The following is a 24,988-nucleotide window of genomic DNA, read 5'->3' as shown; positions in this document are numbered from 1 at the left end:
TTTTGGAAAAAGAGTTTTTTTGCAAGAGGGATTTGAGAAATATCACTATTGCACGATTTTCCTTTCGATTAGAGCATTAACTCACTAAGCAAGATTCTCAGAGAACCTCATCTTGAGGAGAACACCATGCCAATGTTTTACGTACTTAAAAAAATAATTAAAATCAATCGGGATTAAAGATGAAGGACCAAAATAGTGTACGAACAAAAATTTAACATAACCCTATTTCAAATAAAGAACATAGCCACACTGAAATGGTAGAAAAGGAAAAAAAATAACTTTGCATATAGTATTTTGACGATATACGCCAAGGCTAAAGACAAAAAGAAGTACATAACAAAGACATCACTCAAGTTAGTTTGTTGCTCACAGGATCATGAGTATTCTTGGATTGAGCAAGTAAATAAACAACACTGAGGGTAATGAGAACTGAGATTCTCACCAATGGAGAAAGGGATTACAAATTAGGAAAAGAGGAAGGGCAGAATGAAACCTTGTGGTACTGGCTGGCATCAAAGGACTAGTATAAACTGAGATCACATTCTGGGTTCATACTGCTACCTATGATTCTGGCCCAACAAAGTTGTGTGTACGCACCACACATATAATCACAAGTATAACAGATCTGCGTGTATCCTCATATGTATTTCCTAGCTCTGTTCGCCGACAAGGCCTAGAACCAAGGGCAGCTCAGCAGCAATGAGCATAATTGGCACAAAGATCTTGATTTCTAAATGCCATTTGCAAATAAAAGGAAGCAGTGTTCCTTGGAGAAATGTCTGAATCCAGGACTAAAGCAGGAAAATTACAAGATGAGCCTAGAGTATCATATGGAACCAGAAAATAAGTCTTCAAAAAAGTTTGGGGAGCGGGGGAGAGGAGAATGGGGAGTTGACACTCAGCAGATAAAAGGTTTTAGTTTTGCAAGACAAGTTTTACAGCTCTGCTGTACACCACTGTACCTACAGTTAACAATACTGTATTGTACGTTTCAAAATCTGTTAAGCGGGCAGAGCTCAGGTGAGGCATTCTTATCACTATAAAATAAAAAATAAAAAACAGTGGGGACATGTTGAAAGGACATAGGCTAAATTTGTGACAATCTTGAGTAAGAGAATAAGTAACAATAGTAATAAATTTTTAACTCATAGAATAAAGTATCTATTTTAGTAGCAGACTGCTCTTTTCCAATGAAATCACACAGATTACAGTTGAAGGGTCTTCAGACCCCCAAAACACCATCTGAATCAAGTTATCCAAGTCAACATTATCCCAAGTGAGACATACTGACAACACAGGCCTCCCGATATGATATGTTCAGCAGGTAACATTACTTCTATGGTATTGGTGCTGATTCTCACAGTAAGCAAGCATTAGACAAACCCGCATTGAGGGACATTCTACAAACTGGCCAGTGCTCTTCAAAAATGTTAAGCTCACGGAGACAAAGAAGATAGGAGTATTCCAGTGTAAAGAAGACTAAGGAGGTATGACAGCTAAATGCAGTCACGAGCCTGAAATGGACCACAGAGAGATTACCAGTGCGACCTTTGGCAAAATTCCAATACTACATGTAGACTAGTTAATAACGTGCCGATTACTTTCAATTTACGGATCTCGATAACTATGTTGTTATCTAAGGTGTTAACAGTAGACAAAGAGCATCTGGAAATTATTTTACTAATTTTGCAACTTTTTCAAAGCCTGAAATTATTTCAATGCAAAAAGCGAAAAAAAAAAAAACCAACTAAAAACAAACTATACTGAACAGAACACAGGACAAGATATCAAGTTCTGGCCCATGTTGGCTTAAAATGATTTTCATACTATAGATGTTAGTTCACCTTCACGTATGCCAGGTTCATTAGGCATAAAATGAGGGGCTTGTACTGTATTCATGGGACTTCAGAGTGTGCTCTGTGCAATCTCTGGGCAAGACAAGGAGATTGAGCAAGGACACAGCCCTTGACCCATCACCCTTCAACGAATGCAATTTTGCTTCTATTTGCTTTACTTGTACAACTGCACCTGAAAAGAGGACTCGGTAACTAAAAGGAGTAGTTCAGAATACTGTTTAGGGTAAAAGGGAACCAACTATTGATATGATACAACCTGAATCTTGAAAACATTACTCTAATGAAATAGGCCAGAGATAAAAAGAGCACATATGATTTTATTTATATGAAGTTCTAAAACAGGCAACTCCAATGTGCATACTGCATAAACTATACCAAAATTTATATGTTGTATGTTGTAAGTATCACTATATATTGGATAGCAATATAAATCAGATTAGTCACTGGTGCAAAGTAGAGGAGACTGGGAAGGAGCACATGAGAACTTTCTGGGATGATGGTCACGTGGTTGTATACATTTGTCAAAACGAAACCGTACACTTTTAATGGGTACATTTTATTGCATTTAAACTCCACTTCAAGAAAGCTGACTTAAAAATTTCATCCTAAATTGCTCGCATTAAAAGGAATTTCTAGTTTCTTTTTTTTAAAAAAGACTTTTATCTATTTGAGAGTGCACACGCAGATGTGTGGGCGGGGGGCAGCGGGAGAGGGAGAGACGCTCTAGCAGTCTCCCTGCTGAGCGCAGAGCCCAAAGCAAGGCTTGATCTCACAACCCTGAGATCACAATCTTGAGCTGAAATCAGGAGTCGGACGTTTAACCAACTGAGCCATCCAGGAGCCCCAGGAATTTCTAGTTTCTGATTCATTAGCTAGATCACTTGTGTTTTGTAGACCACAAATCTCAGTACTAACACCGCAAAGGAACAGTGAAAAAAGGGAGGAAAATCCTATGCCCGAGCTGAACCACTGCTGGGTTAGATGGTGATAAGTCCAATTATAGATTATTTTGTTTCATACCTTATAGAAGAAATACTGTACAAGGTGTGCTATTCTCACATAATATAGGTGTCCGTGAGCCAAGAGCAGTTTCTTTAAATGTTTAAACTTCGGAACAGCATAATCGCTATTCCTGGCTGCTTGGCGACCTTCTTTGCCTTTAATACCTGAAAATGAGAACATCTCTATGAGTACTTCATAAAATAAACAACCTCCTGATTTGCTATTTTCACACTTTTAACTTGTTTATGTGGCACAGTTCACTTTAGTTTAAAATTCTTTTAACCAAAAAGTATTTTAACAGTGACAATGAATCTTACTAGTAAAAAGTAAAATTTAACTGATAATTACTTATTTATAACACAAAATAAGACCACTAAACAAAATCACTGTTTTAATCATTACAAGGCAAAATTAAGGAAAAAAATTAAATCAGAATATTTACCTGAAAAAAGGCACTTAGTTAAGTGTGTAAATGTACATGCCCCTAGACAAGAGGCTATATTTAAGCAACTCAGAGACCTGGGGTTTGTGGTTTAGGAGCTCAAAACTGGAGAGTTACAAGGAGATGGTGAAATGCTCTCACTGAATGAAACTCTGAGTAGTAGCCCAAGTGTTCCATGAGCTCAAGCAGCTTTAGGCCACTTCCATACTGAATAACCAAGGAGTACACCTGAGAGTTGAATACCATTAGTTCTTCCCTTCCAAAAAAAAAAAAAAAAAAAAAAAAAAGGCTTGCTGGGGTATTAGGATTGCTGCCTATCAGCAGCCTGACATGGGGGAACAAATGGTACAGGCAGTAGAAAAAGCTGTGGTTGCATGCCAACACATAAACTCGACACCACCGCCCAAAGCACCCATGAATACTGCCACGTGGAAAACCAGCCTACCAAGTGTCATTTCTTAGTCCCAAACAGTTGAGAATCTCAGAAGTTTCAGTGCAGCAATGTAAGTAGGCGATGTGGCCAGGGGCAGAAAATCAGTAACACTGCATGCCCGCTGTCAAAGTGAGAGCTAAATGATCACGTGCACTGCCAGTAGGTTTGGGAAATTCACTTGACCTGGTTAATATAAAAATATCCTCTAACTTGGTATTGCTACGTTGGATAGCAATCCAACTTGGATAGGACTTTGGGATGGACAGGTTAGATGAGGATGTTCATTCAATGAATAATTATCTTTCCCAAATTAAAATTCAAGATGAGTAACCACAACGCTTCTCTCTCGAACAGAAGACCATGTTAACTACAAGCATTTCATTAGGTGGTTCTTACCTATTCCCACATGGGATTCCAAGATCATACTAACATCATTGGCACCGTCACCTATCGACAATGTTATTGGGCTGCCTTTTAGGTTCTTCACCATTCTGACAATCTACACATTAAATACAAAAGAGGTACAGAAAAGGTCAAACAGAATGTGGGACTACGACATTGTAGTAGTGCATATGCCGCACTCACTCTTGTAAATGGAGGCCCTGCAAACAAACAGAAAGGTGCTTGGCGCGTATTACATACGACAGCCTTTAATTCAATTCTCAGAGGCAAAAGAACGTAGCATTTTAAATGTAACACCAGTGCCCACCTTTTTTTGGGCTCCATGCATACAGGAAGTGTCAGAGAACCTTGTCTCCTACCTATACTAGAGGCCAACCTGTTTCCCTCTTTTGTCATTGCTTCACATGTCCTTTTAGATGAGGTGTTGAGTGGGACAGTGGAGACCAGAAAGCTGATCTGAAGTAACATGTATAGGGTTACTGGAATAGGCGTGGGAAATGAGAGAACGATGCTTCTAGAACCTTTCCAGCTCTACTCCCTGCAGATCCAACCACTCCCTTTGGTGCATTCCCATATTCCCAGGGACTTCCCCAATGGTAGTCTTACACCCATCCAGCTGCCAGCTACACTTTACTAAATCTCCCAATGCCCACTATGATTTCATCTCTTCCACAGGTAGCTTCGTTTTTAAATGCGGGCATCTTGAAGGTAGTGAGATGTGCAGAAAGTTCTCTGAGATGAGTGTATAAAGCCTGTCACTCTTCCTGGAGTGTCTCTTCAAGATGTGTCAGTGGCACAATGCAGCTCACTGCTGTGTTCGTGGCAGGTAGCGAATGAAAGAAATCATCTCCTGGTGGAGTCACGTGTGGAGGTATATTGGGTAAGCAGCCGCCCTCCCACCCCACGTTTATAGATAATGACCGCTTTATGCGTCACCCCTCAAAACTGTCTAGAATCTGGCAGCTTAAAAAAAGTGTATATAATGCAGAAGCTAACTAATGCCTTGCAGAAATTCTGTCCTTAGAATTGCTTTCACAAGTTTCCATGTTCAACACAACTGATTAAAAATAACGGATAAGAGGCTAAGCCACCCCACAGTCTTCTCTTTAAACAAAACCCAGTTATGTTTTAGTTGTACTAAATAGTGTACAAAAAACCCCACATCCAATTCCATGTAACACAAAAATGCTGTTACTGTGAAATGCCAGCTTTCCCCTATTCCCTCCCCACAACTTGGTTCTTTTTAAAAAAATTTTAGAGACTCTCAGAAACAATCTGTAAATGAGTCAAAGACAAACTTAAAGAACCCACACTAAAATTGTATTTGATGAGCTACAATTCTGGTTAACCTAATTGCACCTGTGAAACTTGTGCAGCAATGACTTGCACCTCAAAGAAGAGAAAGTGCAGCCAGGAAAGGTCTAGGGAAGGCGATAAAATTAGCAAGGGTGACAGCTCCTGCCTGAAAATACAGATTAAGAAGATTAAAGGTCATCCTTGTAGAAAGATGAAAAGATACATAGTCGTGGACTATAAAATCATGAAAGATTTAGATAGGTAAACATGGTTTTTCTTTGTTTTCTTTTTTGATTTTTTTTAATTTTTTTTTTAACCATGCCCCAGGTCACCTGGATTAAGAACTTCTCTTCGTGCGAAAGAAATCAATGTGCCAAAAACTATTTATCGATCAGCTGCAACTGCACACAATACAATGTACAATGTCATGTGCAAACATCCAAGAAAGAAGGCTGGTCACACACCTTAAGAAACAGCTAATAGACGAGCAGACACGGGGAATGAATACAAGAATATTAGAGAATCAGATTAACGATAAACACTAACATTGTGAGGTACCTGTCCAAGGAAGTATGTAACATTGTCGTCTAAGTTGTCCACATAAAAAGGCCCAAGATGGCAGAGAAGGGAGGGGATGCTACATGCTTGAGTCATCAGGAATGACTTTACAGAAGGAAGAGTAATTTTATCTAAATCATGAACGATGGTTGAAGATCTGCGTGGAAGGGAAAATGGGGACCCGAGGAGTATTCCAGAGACAGGGAATGGCATGACCTAAGGCACACAGCCAGGTTAAGTACAATCTATGCTCAGCAGACAGACTGGCTTGACCAGATCAATGAGTTTTCATACACAGGGCATGGACCGCTACATCCGGGTCCAGATCAACAGGGAGCGAGAATATAAAAGTGGTCGCAGGGTGCAGGAGAAATAGGAAGAAAAAGCAAGATTGCGGGCAAAGAGCCAAGCTAGGAGTTCAATGAGCTGTTAAAGGCCTGCCTCTGCCAGGAAAGAAAAGACGAAAAAGACAATGTACTAGAAAATGGACAGAATTTGGTGACCGAAACCACATGGAAGGGTAAAGCATGGGGGAGTCACCACAGATTTCAAGGCTCTGAATCTAGAAATCCAAAAGTACAGTGAGCTCAGTAACCCATGCGGGAGAAGACAAGGAAGATGATGGGCTCTAAAGAAAGCTGAGTTGAGATGGTTATAACAACACCCAAGAAGGCACGTTCAGTAAACAGCTGGACAAGTGAAGTAGAAGCCCAAGTATTTGGACTGGAGAAGGGACTGGAAAATCACCTACGTGGGCCTGACGGGGAGGAGGTGACAGCTTAGAAGATGGGACTATAGAGAAGGAGATAAAACAGGTCAAGGACGGAGCTACAGGGAGGCTCTGTATCCTGGCCAGGAGAAGCTCGGGGAAGCAGTATGGGGTCAGTAATTCAAGTAACTCCTGGACAGCAGAGTAACCAGAATCCTAGTGAGCAATTCGAGCAACAGATAATAAAAAGAGACTGCCTCTGACTAAAGGGACAGATTTCTGTGGAGATGGTTCTAGCAGGATCGCTTCCTCAACTGGGGCTAACCAAGGCTCTGAAGGTTGAAGGGAAAAAAAAAGAAAAGAGGAGGAGCACGTGATCGCGGTGGGGACTGAGAGTGAGAAGAAAGCAGACAGAGACAATACCCTAAATTGGGATGGGCTGCATGTGCACATGTGTGAAGTAGGGAGCAGAGTTTGTGTAAAGGACAAATCAAGGACACAGCCATTCCCTGGGTCTCGAGCAAGCAGCCGAGGAACACAAAGAAACAACAATAAGTCTGGAACTGACACTCTAAGGTTCTCTGCACCAAGAGCCAAAAAGCAAGGTGAGGCAGATCAATGTGGGGCTGGAGGAGCTGGGGAAAACGGCATATGGGGGGTGGCCCTTAAATCAGGTTTAATTGCGATTAAAATTTCTGTAAGGCCAAGAGGATTTCAGAGAGAATTCCAGACGTGGAAGCTGGCATGAGCACAGTAAGTGCGAGCGACACAGAGGGAGGAGCGGCCGATTCCAGCTGGATGCGGGAGGGACAGTGGACACGGAGCACAGAGACACACGGCAAGGCCAACAGGGGTGAGCCTGAATGCCAGAGTCACCTGCCCTTCGTCCTCAGGGACTAGGAACCTATGAAAATATCTGAGTAAGAATATGTAACGGGAGAAGTGGTGTTTTAACAAGATTCATTTGGGAGCATGGCAAGAGATTGAAGGGGGAAGGGCGAAAGCAAGGAGGCTAAATCAGAGTCCGTGTGAAGTCTCAGGACTTGGACTGGGATGGAATGGAAGGTTTAAGAAGACTGCAGCCCAATGAGAGCTATGACAAAACGTACGATCAACGGGGCACAGTGACTAGATACAGAGCGAATGAGAAGAGAAGGGGCAGAGGTCATTTGGTGACTTCGGGAGCAAAAAAAAAATGTGGTGCCGGTGACAAGAATAATGAAGAGAAGGGAGAAAAACATGGCCTGAAGGAGGAAATTCTAAGATCTGGCTTGGACACTGGAATTTAATATGACAGTGGGGATTCCATACGGAGCTAACAGGCAGCTCGAGGTAAGAGATTTCGCATAAAGGAAAAGTCAGTACCAGACACTACCAATGAGAGCCCTAGAAATTCGTGTTTAGAGAGACAGGCTGTAAGTGAAAAGCAGAAGGAAGGCTTAGCCCCAGTGAAAAATGGTAATTAGTGAGAAGATGACACAAAATATAAAGACACTAGGTTGCCAAGTAGGACCAAAAAAAAAAAAAAAAAAAAGAGTCAAGATCGTGGACTGTAGACAGAAACTCAGGGAGGCAAGTTTTAAGGAGGATAGGCCCGGTAGTGTTAACTGCGGCAGAGAAACAAGGAGGAGAACAAAAGCCAGCGCGACGGATTTGGCAAGGCGGTCAGCGCTCCCCTCCAGGCGAGCCAACGGATGTTGACGATGTGATGGGAAGACAGAACACACGGGCTAACGTCCCTGGGGAGCGAGGGGCAGCGGGATGGAGGCAGCACGCACCAAGCCCTCATTAGAGAAGTCTGGAAGGCAAGGAAGGAACCGGACAGCCAGCTTGAGGGGACAAGAAGCATGGGGTCCCTTTACACTGGTGGGCAGACCTCTGAATTTGACTGTGGAGAAGCAGAAGCCTGGGAAGATGTAATAAGGTAGAGAGGGCTCCTAGAAGGAACAAAAAGGAAGTGAACATTTGCACACGCGTGTACAGAAAGCCCCAGAACGGACCACGAACTCCTATCCGGTTACCTGGGCTTTCTGTAATGGCGCCATCCGGCAGCAGAGCACAGCAGTGCACTTCATGCAGATCTGCAAGAAAATGCTTTTGTAATTGTTAGAACTGGAGTCTTGACTAGAATTTAGTATGAGTGACAACGTGGAGCCATCGATGATTAATCCGTATTCTTGATGTTCTGTCCATGCTCTGGAAAAGAAAAACAATGCTGTAATTGAATCTCCTATATAGAAGATTAGAAGCCTGATTGTGTTTAAAACCACAAAGAGGAGGGTCCTGCATAAGGGCCATCATCAGTCTGGTTCCCGAACCTATGAACAGTAGAGAAGCAACTGTCTCTAACAATGGCACGAGTGAGACTTTCCCATGACATCTTTTGAGACTCGAGCTGCCCATAAAGATTCTAAGTTCTAAAAGGTATAAAAATAACGGACATTCAGCAGCTGGTCTCTGTGTAAGAAACTCAAGGCGAACTGTGGAAATTACAGATCAATCAGTCAAACTCTGATATGAAGTCAAATCGCCAATCTGAAAACTTCTTAATAATATAAGAAAAAAGACAAAATGGCTTTGGGTATACAAATCACAGAAGAATTTTTTTTTCTGAATGACAAAGCCTGTCAACAAACCTGGCTTCTCAAAAATGATGGAGAGCCTAAGAGACACAGTGTTCATTAAAAACTCCCGTACAATAATGATATATGTTCCTTAAATCAGTATCATTTTATACTGGATTGGTGGTTCTCAACCATAGCCTTCCCATTAGAATCATCTGGACAGCTTTAAAAAATTGCCCATGCCTGAGGTCTATTCCCAGATGAATTAAATCAGAGTATCTTTGCCACTGCTTGTTAATTTATAGGTTTATGTTTTAGGAAACTCTGTAGGTGATCCTCATGCATAGCCAGGACAACTAAGAGATATTAGGTGCCAGGAAGTACAAATAAAACAGGTGCAACTACTTAAGAAAAAATATGGGAGGGGCTCCTGGTCAAGTGACCAGGAGTCAAATGACCAACTCTTGGTTTCGGCTCAGGTCATGAACTCAGGGTGGTGAGAGCGAACCCCATGTCTGGCTCTGCTCTCCTTCTCCAACCCCCCTCCCACCCCTGGCGTGCATGCCCTCTCTCTGTCTCTAAAATCAATCAATCAATCTTTAAAAAAAAAAAAAAAAAACCATAGGGCAGAAAACTTACAACTGAGAAAATTCTCCCAATTAACATTTCATTTTTTCATAATTAGGAAAAAATAGCGATTAATCAATCTTTCTCGGGGACTCTTGGATGCCACTGGAGCACCAGTGCAGTCGAAGTATTAGACACAGCACGATCTCATTACCGATTCAGTTGTCTAATTTCAGGCTTCCTGAAGCTTAAGGTTTAAGGGAATCTTGTTAAAACTCCTGAGACTTTTGTCCGAGTGTAGATTCGGACTCACTAGGTTTGCGGTGGGACAGGAGATTCTGCGTTTCCAACAAGCTTCTAGTGATCAGGGAGCTGCTGTCCAATGGACCAAACATCTGAGGGGTGAGAGCCTCGTGGGCCTCCTCCTTCCTCATTCCACATTCCCTTGGTGTATACTGACACTGCGGTATTTTCTACTTGTCCATATTCTGCTTCATAATTTTAGAAGCACGTTTTATTCACTAATTAAAGAGATAACAATCATGTGTTCTCCTCTGCTCCTCTACTCAGAGCTCGCTTAATATGCAGAGAACAGTGGCTCCCTAACAAATCCAGCAATATTTATAAGCATCAAGTCTAAGTAGGACACACAAGAAGAATGGGAAGAATCATTAACTCATCTTCCCTGGGAGAGCACAGAAATATACGGGAGAGAACATATGCCACAAGCCAGATACTAAATGGCTAATAGCCCGAGGACCGAAATTGAAATGGAACTGGGCAGAACGAGGTGAAGGGAGAGAAGGGTGCTGGGGTGCACTAGGAAAGCAAGGTGCAAAGGTCATTTGAGGCGTTCGCTGCGACCTCATTCTGGATGTAATGGAGAACCGCTCGTCTGGCAGAGGGCCTTGGGGATTCAAGGCACAAGCTGCTCAAAAGCAGCAGAAGCAACAAAAGGGATTCTGGGTCTGATGCTTACTTACAGAACTTGAGGGAAGTCTGGGCCCAACTCCAAACAGATGAACCACAAGAAGGAATGTTCTGAGATGGTGAGTTCAGTTTTTCAGAAGCCCTGGCCTTTACAAAAGGACCCCGGAGCCGCTCAATGGTGCTATGGACCAAACTGTGTCCCATGTCTCCCTTCCTCTCCAAGTCTATGTTGAAGCTCGAACCCCCAATGGGGCGGTGTCTGGAGATGGGGCCTGTGGGAAGTGGCGTCATGAGGGTGGAGCCCATGGCACGAGATGAGTGCCCTTTTAAGAAGAGACACCAGAACTTCATCTCTGTGCCGTGGAAAGACGCAGTGAGAAGGTAGCTTTCTATAAGCCAGGGAGAGGGACCTCACCAGAAGTCGACTCCAGAAATAGAAGAAGTAAGTTTCTGTTGTTTGAGCCACCCATAACATTTTATTATGTTAGCCAGAACGGATTAAGACAAATGGACGAGTAAAATATAATTTGGACTGCCTTTCTACATACCATTTGGCTAAAGGAAGGAGACATTTATGAGCGGCAATCATAAGATCGTGTTTGCTCTCAATGATGCCCAAGTGCCAGGAGGACAAGAGCTGGTTCAGAATGGGCCACAGCCTCATGAGTGCGGGGAAGTCATTTGTAAAGCCTGTTTATGCACTAGACACGCGGGTCCTGAGAGAGCATAGTTGTTAAAAGCCTGGGCTCTGGAATTGGACAGACTCGTTCCCCGCGCCCCCCCCGCCCCCCGCCCCCTTATTAGCTGTGTGATCTTGAGTAAGTTACTGCATCTCTCTGAGCCTTACTATCTGTAAAGTGAAGAAAATAAGACAGCCTTACTGGGTTGTGATGAAGACCAAGTGAGAATAATTATATAAAGTGCTAAATACGGTTCCTGAAACGAAGGGTATGCTCAAAAAAAATGCAAAGTACTTTAAGCTAGGGGTTTTTGGATTTAGTGTGGGGACATCCTGCGGCATTCCAGAAGAGGCAGTTGATTTGCTGACGGCCATAGTAAATTCTAGAAACTGGTTTAGACAAGGCTAAGCCTTGGTCAGTGATCTCTGGGCATGGAATTATTATGCATGAGAGGCTTTTCTTAAGATCCTTAAGTCCTACAAGTTCTTCCCAAGCAGCTCATTGAAAGCAGAGTTGAAGTGGCCATGTTATTAACAGAATATTCGGTTCCCTTCGGGGTTCTGGGGCTTGAAGATCTACAGAGAAAACGGCTCTAGGACCTCACATTGCTGGGCGACTGTTACACAGATCGGGTTTCCTGCATTCAATTTAAGAGGCCACAAGAAGGAGTGTTTTCTCTTGACACAGACCAGGACAGGGTATCAGGGCTAAATCCCCAAACCCTAAACACGAAGGAACTGAACCACTTTTCTAAATCTCAAGAAATACACAATTTTCTTTTACATTAAAAGAGAGGCAGAAAGTACCAAATAACCTCAAATGAGCCATCGGCCAAGTCCTCAGGGAAGGTTTTAACTTACAAGGATAAAACACCTGCAAACAAAGAATGATCAATCACAGAAAACAGCCTTCCGTACGAATAGCCGGGATTTACATTTCTACCCATGCCTAAGTATAAGAAACCGATGCACTTTCTTACTTTTTAAGGCTTCTAGTACTTTTAGGAAAATCATGCAGCAACTTCTTACGATATTCTATCAACAATTCATGTAACCGATCTTCTTTCCTTTCACTTTCTTCGATGGTTTTAGTGGTCAGTTCCAAGAGCTCCGTGCTGGTCTGGAAGAGGCGGCACGCGTAACAAGTGGACTTGGCCGTCTCCATCTTGTCGCCGGTGAGCACCCAGACTTTCAGACCGGCCGCGTGCAGAGCTTCGATGGTCTCAGCTGCTTCATCTTGCAGCCTGGGCACAAAAGGAGCCCTTGTTATCCTCAAAACTTCCCGACAGAGATGCTGCAAGAAGGCTTGCGAGAGCAGTCCTACAACCCACGGCAATTCTGGAGTCCTGACATGTTATCAGCTGGCCTCCCTACACACCCGCTACTCTTTCTGGGAGTGCGACCTCTGGCGTGGTTTGACTGACTAACGTGACTTTCAAGCAGGGAGGTCTGGAAAAGTTAATGACCTCTCTTTAGGTAACTGGTATCCAATGGCAGACTCCTCCCTCCTAGCTAAAATGTTCATCAACTCACTGCATGTTCTCATTCACTGTCACTTTATTTCATTAAATTTTATATCTCAGTATACAAATACTTGACACGGAGCAAAACGGAAAAGGCATTCTAGTGCGGTGTCAAGGGACGTTAGTGAATCCCCCTTGCTGAGCAGCTTTGAGAACAGGAAAGCCAACCAGCCCCAGAGAGAATTTAAGCATAAATCCAAAAGGCACGGAGAGAATACTACTTTCTTTGAGCTCCCTTTGGTCAGGGAATGAGAAAGATATTAGACTAAATGAATCTCATTAAAATTTCAAAATCTTCCAATGTGGCTGAAAAAAAAAATATATATATATAGATAAAACTTTTTTGGGGGGGCTAAGTCTCATAAATTTGCATTTATAATTTCCTAAAAGCTCCTAAAATATTAAGAGTCTAAAATGTATTCTTTCAGACGGATCAATGCTAGAGCCCTCCAATCCTGTCTAGTGCAGCTAAGCCTGGAGAGTTAAAACAAATTATTTGAAAGTATGCAAAAACATGCTCTAGCCTGCTGAAGCAGGCTCGAATGAGCTCTCACGTTGTTTGCCCTAACTCGAATTTCCTTTCCGTTCATTTCTGTCTGCCAAAATCTTTTCAATTCTATCGGGCAGCAGCTCAAAGGATGCCTCCAGCACAAAGCTCTCAATACATCATGAGACTTATGCAGGTATTTGTGAAATAGGAAATTCAAGGTGTAAACATGCAAAAGATCTTCGAGATGACAGATTCATTCTTCTAAGCCACAAATATTTCACTTAAAAAAAATCATTCTCACAGACGGTTCAAAGTCTGGTCTAGCAACAGATCTGAATAGAAGATTTCAAAATTTGAGAATAAAATTACCAATCTGGACAGAAACCACTCTAAATGACTGGTCATTAAAATGACAAGAAAATCATTTTGTAATTACTTGTCTTCCACTGCAGTGGCTCCAATTAAATTCATGTTTGTCTCAATATCATCAAAAACTTTTTCCATTTTTTCTTCTCTGTCTTGTAGGGCCATTTTTGCCTCTATGAGCTGTCTGTTAATTCTTTCATAATCATCTGGAGTGATTTCTTTGAAGGCTACACAAAGTGTCCGATATCCATCCTAGAGAGAAAGAAGATCTCTAGTTATCCAAGGAATTGGGAGAAAAATTCCACAGTCCCTTTAAATACCCTCATTTCACTGTACAAAGAAATTCTGATATATGTTTAGTTAAAAAAAAAAAACACTAACAGATTGCAAGTAAACAGGTTAACATTCAATTAGGTTCAGAATAACAAAATACTAGCTCTTAAAGAAAAGAAAGCAGAACATAAATGAAAGATTCTTGAAAAGTCTTCAAGTCTGCAAATTCTGCACAGAAATATGCTCCAGGATAACGTTTTACATTACAGTAAGGAAAACAGTATTACTAAATCCCCCAATATAAAAATAGACTATAAAAAAGAAGCTAAAATTCATTTAAACATTTAAATAGAAATCCCATCAAACAGTCATCTTTAGCATTTCTAGAAGGATGTAGGCTCACCATGGCATTACGTTCCACATGGGCTTTTGTTAACTCAATTTCATGATTTTGCACCCTGGGGAAGACCGCGGAGTCTGCTCCTTTACAAAAGAGAAGGATGTCTCCTAAAATAAACAAAAAAACAAGGGCTCAACTTAGAATTTTAAGACTGGTATTGGGATTTTAATAACAGGAACTACTTTTTAAAAAGATTTATTTATTTATTTGACAGAGAGAGAGATCACAAGCAGGCAGAGAGGCAGGCAGAGAAATAGAGAGGAGGAAGCAGGCTCCCCGCTGAGCAGAGAGCCCAATTTGGGGCTGGATCCCAGGACTCTGGGATCATGACCTGAGCCGAAGGCAGAGGTTTAACCCACTGAGCCACTCAGGCGCCCCTAATAACAGCAACTATTAAGGCGGCCTCTCCCACTCAGCTACTGTGGATCCTGGGATGAGACATCTCGACCTTCACTCTCACAGGACAATGCTCATTACCTCTGAATACCAGCATGGACACAAACAACTCAAGAGCGTACAACAAGTTCCTCTGCTAAAGTGTACTTCCTTTCAGGGAATCATGGGAGACTGTACTTATGTCAAGGAGCTCCTTCTGAATTCTCTTTGAAAATGCTGCCAAGCATGTTTTAAAGTGCACACATGGCATTCTACTGATGTCAAGACCAAGCCCAAGCGCAAATAAAATAAATCATTTTGAATGAATTACAGAGGTTGCTTTAAAAACAGTGGCTTGGGAGTTTGTACCAGAAACTTGAAAATAGCACTGTAGAGTGCTGGTGTAAGTGTGGCTTTCTGTCAGTCCATGCAACCAGCAGAGGAGTTGCCGTTGAGCATTAAGAAAGACACTTTATGGGGCACCTGGGTGGCTCAGTGGGTTAAAGCCTCTGCCTTTGGCTCAGGTCATGATCCCAGAGTCCTGGGATTGAGCCCCGCATCAGGCTCTGCTCAGCAGGGAGCCTGCTTCCTCCTCTCTGCCTGTCTCTCTGCCTACTTGTGATCTCTGTCAAATAAATAAATAAAAATCTTAAAAAAAAAACCACTTTACCCATATAAAGCAAAATGCTCAGTTCAAGAAGTTAAAAAGAAGTGCAGCTGAGGTCAAGGCCCTTGGCAGACCACTTCCCCAGATGTCTCATCATTTGCAGTAGAATGTGTAAGTGCATACATACAGACAGGTAAGATCACCAAATATCTCAAATGTTAAGTGGTTTTCTCTTTTAATTTTCTCTCACACATCCACAGTGTGTTTAAAAGCCACAGGACAAATTTGGCATTCACAGAATGAAATCAATTTCATGACCTGGCAGTCACACCGCAAAGTATGAATAAAGGGGGAAACGTTCCCTCAAGGGTCTGTTTGTATCTTCCCATTCTCACACTAAGGAATCTGGGATAGATTTAACACTAAAAGTGGGGCGCCTGGGTGGCTCAGTGGGTTAAGCCTCTCCCTTCGGCCCAGGTCATGATCTCGGGGTCCTGGGATCGAGTCCCACATTGGGCCCTCTGCTCAGCGGGGAGCCTGCTCCCACCCCCACCGCTGCCTCTCTGCCTACTTGTAATCTCTGTCAAATAAATAAATAAAATCTTAAAAAAAAAACACTAAAAGGTAAGTTACTAGGATATAAATCAAGGAAAATTTGAAAAAGCACATAGAAACAGTCACAGTCTCTCTCTGTCTCTCTCCGTGTCTGTCCCTCTCTCTCTCTCACACACACACATACACACACACGCACATACACAGAGGCATCTGGGAGCCCACAAGTAAGTGCTCCCCTACGGCTCTTGTTCTAACCAAGCAGAAGGTATGTCAGCTACCATGACTCCTCCAAAGGATGCGGGGGAACCCTGGGATGATGGTACCGGTTCCAGTGCCAAGGGCAAGCTTCCCCACTTGATCAAACAAAGAGCCCAGCATGCTGGAGTGAAGCCACCACATCCTTTCCCAGCAATCTGGTCCTTAGTCATCCCTAGCCTGCCTGCTCCCTGGGAGTATAAAGCAGTGGGGAGTGAGGAAGGGAAGCAGAGAGAGCCAGCAACTCTCCATACTCAAGAATTCTACTGCTAGTTAATCTCAAACCATCCCGCTGTACTGGGCTGCTACATGTAGACATTACTGCGATTGGTCAGTACCATGAATTATAAAAAAGTCACCCTTTCAGTTTCTGCCTGGACACTCAGGACTGAAGAGTAGAGTTCAGTTTCCGAGAAAATTCACATACTGTCATACGAGGGCTCTGCCTCTGGCAATTCGGCAAACTGTACATACGTGCTTACAGAAGCACATTAGGGCGTACACAGAAGTTACTGCTTTGCATGACTTTAAGGTAGTCATCTATTACTACATGAGATGTTTTCCTTCCTTAAAATAACTGATCAACATACAAATATACAAATGGAAAAAGAGAAAAAGTCAAGTTTTTATTTAAAAATGTATACCTGCTTGAGTCTTCACAATGACACTCATACGACGACGGACAGCGTCAAAGTTTAAGGTGTGAAGAAGTTCATACCTTTATGAGGAGAAAAATGAGAAAGAGAAAATACCTAGGCCACACTGGGGAAAAATATCCCACCACAGAAACATCCTGAATAGAATTCTCCCCTTCTGGTAAGGGTTGCTGGCTGAGGGCACAGCTGTCACTTTCCATTGGGACTCTGACATTTTTCTGCGCTTAGAACGTGGTGTCAGAGCATGCCAGCGTTGGTTAAGGGATATCTGTATCCTCCCATTAGATTACTGCAAATGATAAAGACAGAGTGACGACATAGGACTGGCAGACAAAGAGCTGCCCAGACAAGCCATTTCTGGAGGGGTCTAGAAATAGTCCCATCTTGCCAATCATTTTAATTGTCGATGGGGTGCTTACTATGGGTCGAGCACCATGCTAGGTACTGGGAAAAAGACATGACTCTGCCTGAGTTCCTTCCCTCAAGAGGTTCATTGTGTGATAAGGGAGGTGGAGGGTAATGAAAGGACTGCGTCTCAATCAGCCACACACTGTAATAAAGAAACTCACAGGGGAGATGTGAGAGCCCAGAAAGAAGATATCTGAAGGAAGGCTTCCCGGAAGAGGTAGTGCCTCGTCTGTGGTCTGCAGGAGTGACATGATGAAAAAAGGGTGGCATGGCATAGTGAGTAGAGAAAAAGGCATGTGCAGAAATAGTTCACTGAAGCTTGAAATCTAGTTGGTGGGGGCACAGCCAGAGGGGGAAGCAAGGGCCGGGAGCTGAAAACATTGTGGTCCATTTCTGAGATTTGGAATTTTATCCTACGAGCAACAGGAAGTCACTGTAGGGTTCAAGCAGTGGAATGATATGATCAGATTTGTACTGGGTTAATAAATCAGATGAAAGAAGACAGAAGAGTAAAAATAGGGTTAATTATTACAAAGACATGGGGAAATATTTTTTGAAAATGAGCAACTTGGACGCAAGTAGTTGACCTAAGAATATTTACTATGAAGCCTGTTTTTGATGGGAGTGGGCAGGGCACCCTTTCTGGGAGGTGTGAAGGAGATCTACACGGAACGTATCATTTGGTGTCGACCAGATGGGGGCACTGTTGTGAACCGGCTAGAATCTGGACTCTAATCATGATCCGGGTTCCTGGCAGTCAGGCCAAAGAGCCTTTGCCTGGCTTTTAGGCATCATTTCCCTAAGGGGTCCACTCCCCAAACACATCTACACATATTACAGGTTTCTGAGATGGGTCTCCTGAGAGGCTAGGGGCCAGAATAGAAGTCAGATAATTACATTTCGAGTTCAGATGAAGGAATTCAAATTAATCACAGACCCTAATTAAAATCTGCTATTAAGCCAAGGCGGTTTTGTTCGTTGGGCTCTCTGTAGGAGGAAAAAAAAAAAAAAAGGACCCAAAACACTTCCGCCTCGGGGTTTTTGCCCTGGGGCTCACATTTGAGTGGGGGAGAATAAGACAAAGCTTCTGACACCAAAGTTGCCATGACTGGTTGAGTCTGCCATCCCAGAGTGACTGGCTGGGTTCTGGACAGCGGAAGGTTTCATACAAGTTCATGGATTTTTCTTACAGCGTGTGCTGGAGACCTAACATTAGCATCTGTGTTTCAGAAAGAAAGTCCAGGCAGATTCTCATTCGGGCTCTTGGACCCACATGTGAACCAAACAAATAATTTCCATCTCAAGTCCCAGTTACTACCACTCTAGAAAAAGGTCTTCCACTCCAGCTACATTTACATAAAACTCCAACCCGGAAAGCAGAGTCTTATCCATTTATAGATGAAAGAAGTTTCCTTTGTGGCCCTTCCGAAATCCACCCAAGGTTGACTGTGGGGTTAAGACGTCACAAACATCAAACACACCACGCTACTTACTCTTCTATTTCTTTTCTTTGGTTCTCTACTCTCATATGGCCGTTCCGAATTCCTACAAAAGTGAACCCGTACCTGTTGAAAAGCAACAAAAAGACCTTTGTGGATCTCTAAAGAACGATTAATTTTCCCTTGCAGTGGGGCACACCTGCTTATTGTTTTCTTCTCTTTTGTGTGAAAAAACAACAACAACAACAACACAAAACAGTCTATAACTATACTTCCCTTTACTGGCTGAGACAACAGGAAAGAGGAAGTCAAAGCCCAGTCACGACTTGTAATCAAGAGGCAATTTGTAATTCCAATTCTGTAGCAGACACATCGGGTGACCTTTTAACCACTTAATCATCTCAGGCCTCAAGGGTAATACAGGACTGTCGGTTACAAAGTGATGTCAAAACTGCTGAGAGCGCTTCAGAAATAGCATGTGTTGTATAGAAAGTGGCCACTGTTGCAGAATTTGCAGAATAGAATATGAACATTTGGACTTCCGGTTGGTGTTTATCAACAGTAATGCAAGTCACATCTACGCATTGCTATTTTCTTTTTGGTCTTAATTGGCTAGGTTTGGGAAATTTTTCACAAACTTACAGAGAAAGCATTTCGGCTTTTTATTAAAGAATATTTATAAGATAAGGTTATTGGAGCAGAGGAAAAAACAACTCTAATCCTCCTGTGATTTCCTGTTCTCAGGAGAAGTACAAGCAGTGCTTATTCCTTTTTTTTTTTTAGCTCTTCAAAATTGTTCATGTACTTCTCTACAACTTACCTCAGGGTTTTTAAGACAGCCTTCTTGAGGTATGACTGATATACAAAGAACTATACTTATTTAACGTGAGGAATTTGAGAAGTTTGGACACGTGCAAATACCTGTGAGATCTTTACCACAAGCGAGGTAAGAGACCTATCCAACCACTCTCGAAGCTTCCGTGGGTCCCAGCGGTGTTCTGTTGTTTGTGGTAAAGCCCACTCAACATGAGCTCTACCCTCTTACCAGACTCTGAAGTGCAAGCCACTGTGTTGTTAACGACGGGTACAACGCTGAATGACACGTCTCCAGAATTTATTCGCCCAACCTAATAGAAGTGCTTACTTTTTAGCTCCTTTCACCAAAGCGATCTCATCTGGCGAGGAGGACATATAAGTTAACGCAGCTGATTCCGTAGGCCCATCAACAGTATCATTTGTTTTAACTTCTACAGTGTGACATAAGCACAAGGCACGCAGAAAGAGCTCTTCTCGGTTCTGTTGAAGGGTAACAGAAAAATGACTCTATTATTTTCCCTTTGATCACCTGGTAGTCAGCGAACAGAGAGAAGGTATTAATGTGAGAAAATGTTATAACCTCCAGCAAACCGAGTAGCTGAAATTTCTAAATCCCTAATACTCAGATGAGCTCTATATCCTCCCTTGTACCTGACAGCATCCCCGGGTCTCAGCTAACATACCCTAGGGGCTGTGTTCGCTCATTCAGGCTACCCTGCTGCCACCGAATACTAAATCGGTGAATTCTTTATGGCCTGAAAGAGTTCATTCAGTATCCAATTCACAATCTGGCAATAGCTCAGGTGCAGGGAGACTTGGGTTCATTTAATGTCTAGACACTCCTGGGACTTGAATGACTGGAAAAGACTTCACTCTTGGAGCAGCTCATATTTTTAAAGACAAAGCATCAAGAATTACGATCAGACAGACAGGCAAGTGAAATTTTTGCCCCGAAGCCATTTTCCACATCCCTCCCTATTTATAAATGCTGCTTATTAACGATCTCTGGAGGTGTTAGTGAAGCAGGGAAGCTGAAGTCAAAAAAGCGAAGGGTTATTCCAAAGTCGGTGTCATGCACTCCGAGCTCTTATTTCTACTACGTGAAGTTAGCACATGCACACACAGAAGGATCTCTCGGGGGAAAATGTAATTCGGAAAATGCCACCTTATCTGCTTTGTCAAAATACGTTAAGGGTCCATCAGTCTGCGAGAGACCATCGGTGTCCTGCGCTGCACCTTTGTATTTGTGTCCATCTATGCAGCACTCAATGAATTCCATGCTATTTTCAGTGAGTGTTCCAGTCTTGTCTGTGAATATATAGTCCACCTAAAAACAAGGACACAAACAGAGGCAGTGTTACCTCCTTCAGCGTGATTAAGTTTTCGTTAGGCTGTAAGGCGGGGGGCTCTTCTCCTATCCGTAGCAGAGCACTGTTTCTAAGACTTCTCGTCAAATGTCAGGTTAATTACAAAAGCACTATTACGAAAAGAGCGGCAAATGAGTAAGAACTTTTTTTTAATTATAAAAAATTTAAGTAAACTCCATACCACATGTGGGGTTCAAACTCACAATGCCAAATTCAAGAGCCGCAGGCTCCACTGACTGAGCCAGCCAGACACCCTCAAACAAGTTTTTTTTTGTTTGTTTGTTTGGTTTTTTTTAAAGATTTTATTTATTTATTTGACAGAGATCACAAGCAGGCAGAGAGGCAGGCAGAGAGAGAGAGAGAGAGAGAGAGAGAGGGAAGCAGGCTCCCTGCTGAGCAGAGAACCCGATGCGGGGCTCGATCCCAGGACCCTGAGATCATGACCCGAGCCGAAGGCAGCGGCCCAACCCACTGAGCCACCCAGGCGCCCCTCAAACAAGTATTTTTAAAGGCAGTGAAATAGTATCACATGTCCAAGGTAGACGTGTTCAAATACAAAAGATTAATAAGAAAAATGTGGCTATTTTATCAAACTAAGAAACTTTCAGTTTATTACTTATCTATTTTGATGTAAACAAGTTCTAAAATAAAAGCCCATTTTCTAAGTGGGAAGTAAGAACAGACTGACCCTTTTACACACACACACACACACACACACACACACACACACACGTGCACGTACGCACACACACAGAAAAATATTTGAGAGGAACTTAAATTTACTGCCATGTAACAAAGCTTTTCCTTGAAAAGTAAAATTTTTGATGAATATACTGGACTGAAGTAAAATGCACTGTGTTATATACTGCAGATAGAATCAAAGAGTATGGATGGTTAGGGAAAATAATAATATCAAGTTACTTAATTAGGAGACACAGGAAGTCTTTAATGTTCAAAAACGTAATTGAAGTTTCTTTCCACACACTGTGTATATTTTTAGATACTCCTGAAAAAAGTTTCCAAGTTAAAAAAAAAAAAGTTTATAATAATAGGTTAAAATATAAGCAAAAAAAAGTATAATATAAGCATTCTTTCATAAATAATGGAAAAAGTAAGCGATGAAATAAATTTTCCATGCCAAATAAACCATTTTGAGCATTTCCATTTTATCTCAGTTTTTATCTCTTCTATTTATAACATCTGGCTTTTGGAAACCCACAATTTTATCCTTTTTGGCAATTTATGCTTAAATAGTTAAAATTATGGGCTGACAGGAACAAGCATAAGCACAAGATGAAGGTTTTCATTATGTAAGGGAGAAAGAGATGAACTCCAGCAGTAGTTGCTTTCTAATTATTTTTCAAAGCTTTTCACGGTAGCAGCACTGGCACAAATATAGCATTTCAATCTTCCTTGTTTTGCTCTGTTAACCAGCCAAGTTTGAATTCTCCCTTTAAATTAATTCAAGTGCTATTATTCCTGTATCGTCTAGATTTTTCCAGTTGAAATAAAAATCTTTGGGATTTTTTTTCTGATCAAAATTATTTACTGTCATTTTCCCCTGAAGGTTCTCCCGGGTTCCTGCGCCTCCTACATTTGGATCAGCATTAACCCACTTAGAAATCTTAGAAAGCGCCAAAGGTGGTAGTTTAAAAAAAATACATCGTGCAATTGTTTCCCTACGCAGAATGTTCTGTGCAGTATGGATCTGCGTAGAATTGATCTCGCAGGTGTAAGGCCAACAAACTATACCCTGACACGGTCAATATCAAATTGCAGTGTGCATCACTCTCACTTGGAGGGCTTGTTAAAACTCCGATTGCTGGCCTCTGTTTCCCCAGTTTCTGATTCAGCGCTCTAGGGCAGCGCTAGGTAATGGACATTTCTAATTAAGTTCCTAGGTGATGCGGATGCTGCCGGTCCAGGGATTGTACTTTGAGAACCACTGCTGTAATACATGCCCTGTACTCGGCCAAGGGAGAGGAGAGGATCAGCTGTTACTAAAAAGGGCTAAAGAGTAAGAGGCTGCCTGCTCGCCCAACTCACAATAGCCTCTTCCTCTCTAGTGGCAGGTCTGAGGCTGCTGGAAAGGCACTTCTCTATAAGCAAGCTGAAACTCATCATTTTATGGATGCAAAGCCTAAAGCCAGACAGCTGTTCTAGGGTGGAAAGAGCCCTGAACTAACGTTCACAAACGTATGGAAATGCCTATTTTGTAGGTCAAAAATCTCATATCATTCAACTTAATGGAACATTCGCTCTGGTGTCTTGGCTTCACCACCTACTAACTTTGTGACCTTGGAAAATTCTCAAGTCTGTATACTTTAAATATTAACCTGAAATAACCAAGCCTCCTGCACAAGGCTGTAAAGACTGGAAAAGAAAGTACAATAATGTTTACAAACTATAAGGTATTAGATAGATGCTGACAGTCATTGCTGTTGCCTTGACCAAAATCACAGTACTGGACTCTTTCCATCATCTCACATGCCCTATATTTTTCTGATCAATTATGGTCACATTGCTATAGTTACGTATGATATGTATGTTTTCCTAACTGAATGGTGAACAACTTGAGGGTTTCATGTATACTTTGTAATAGTAACCTCAGTACCATCAACATATTCTTGATATATAGCGTAAATTTAATACGTAACAGTGGGATTGAATTACTGGAATCAGAGTATATACCCAGACACACCATTAGGCATCGCTGCAAGACCTGAAGGGGCTATAAAGCAGGAGGCTACCCCAAAATATTTTCAAGATGGATTGAAACCATTTGGTTGCCTAAAAGACTGATGCCTGATCATAAGACTCCATTCTTTTCCAACTGAACAGTCTACTTCCTTTTTTCTACAGATGTACTTATTCTGGGGGTTGGGGGAGAAAGAGCAAGCTTGAGAGCACGCACATAAGTGGGAGGGGCAGAGGGTGAGGGAGAGAGATTTGGGGCTGGATCTCACAACCTGAGCCAAGACCAAGAGTCGGTTGCTCAACAGACTGTGCCACCCAGCTGCTCTTACTTCTTTTTGTTTCTCAAGTCAAACACTGTCCTAAATGTATCTTCCCATTTTTAAAATATCAGTGTGGGTCATTTTTTTTAAAAGTAGGCTCCATGCCCAGCACGGAGCCCAATGCGGGGCCCAAACCCATGACCCCGAGATCAAGACCTGAGCCAAGACCAAGAGTTGGCCATTCAACTAAGCCATCCAGGCGCCCCTCAATGTGGGTCATTTTAAAAGAGATTAAGCAAGTATTTGCAATGGTATCAGTGGGACCTAATTGACACTGCTTTTTTATAACATAAAAAGTCGTACAGATCTGAAATTATGACTCATCAAGGAGGAAGCTGGTTACACTCAATTTTGTGCATACTGGTCCACTGAATAGTAAATGGCCTAGGGAACTATTTCAAGACTTCTTTGCATTTTCATTCAGGTAGTTTCCACACGTATAAGCTGATAATGAAGGCAAGTTGTTTTTACACCATATAAATGAAAGTGGTGGTCTGGCTATTAACTCAGTGCTTTGACTAAATGACAGTCACAGCCAGAAAGGCAGGTTTTGGTAGGGGAAAGAAGTGGTGGCTGAAATGAAAACTCCAGTCTCTTTTCAGTGATCAAATTTACCAGATCATTACCCAAAGCTCTACTTTGCTTTCTGCAGTGTGAATACAGCCTGAATGATAGGAATAAGATTACCTTCCACTAGGTAATATGGAATCTGCTGAGGTGGGGGTCTGGAAGATTTAAGAACCTCATTTGAGTGGCACCTGTCTTGGATATCCTTCCTGTCTCTAGACAGCGTTAGGAGTCACATGCGGCATGATGGCAGCTCTATTTGCGGAGTCCTGGGGCTATGGCCTCATTCATCCTTGGGTAGGTGAACCAGGCACCGGATCTAGATGAGGTAGATTTACTCAACTAAATCACCTGTCAGGGAGGGAAAGTTCACCAGAGGTGGCTTGTAACTCAGTTTTTTTTTTTTTTTAATGCAGTAATGCTGTAATCAATGCTT

General features: G+C 42.3%; 1 protein-coding gene across 3 annotated transcripts in view; it reads right to left on the bottom strand.

Moving 5' to 3' along the window:
- The window catches only part of LOC111158945 (ATPase phospholipid transporting 11C), a 188,197-nt gene that overhangs the window by 36,738 nt on the left and 126,471 nt on the right, over window positions 1-24,988 (bottom strand). For all 3 annotated transcript variants that reach the window (XM_022521289.1, XM_022521287.1, XM_022521288.1), the window contains exons 13-22: window positions 20,767-20,928; window positions 19,930-20,081; window positions 18,840-18,911; window positions 16,927-17,000; window positions 14,494-14,597; window positions 13,888-14,069; window positions 12,419-12,682; window positions 8,720-8,894; window positions 4,130-4,232; window positions 2,877-3,022 (exon numbers count right to left, since the gene is read on the bottom strand). In XM_022521289.1, coding sequence (XP_022376997.1) covers window positions 2,877-3,022; window positions 4,130-4,232; window positions 8,720-8,894; window positions 12,419-12,682; window positions 13,888-14,069; window positions 14,494-14,597; window positions 16,927-17,000; window positions 18,840-18,911; window positions 19,930-20,081; window positions 20,767-20,928 — 1,434 coding nt within the window. The remainder of the gene's footprint in view (window positions 1-2,876; window positions 3,023-4,129; window positions 4,233-8,719; window positions 8,895-12,418; window positions 12,683-13,887; window positions 14,070-14,493; window positions 14,598-16,926; window positions 17,001-18,839; window positions 18,912-19,929; window positions 20,082-20,766; window positions 20,929-24,988) is intronic.

This window comes from Enhydra lutris, unplaced genomic scaffold (genome assembly GCF_002288905.1).
Source record: "Enhydra lutris kenyoni isolate GAN:26980312 unplaced genomic scaffold, ASM228890v2 scaffoldscaffold65, whole genome shotgun sequence".
Classification (NCBI taxonomy): Eukaryota; Metazoa; Chordata; class Mammalia; order Carnivora; family Mustelidae; genus Enhydra; species Enhydra lutris.
The sequence above is the reverse complement of the archived record's forward strand: the minus strand, read 5'-3'. Positions and strand labels throughout refer to the sequence as shown.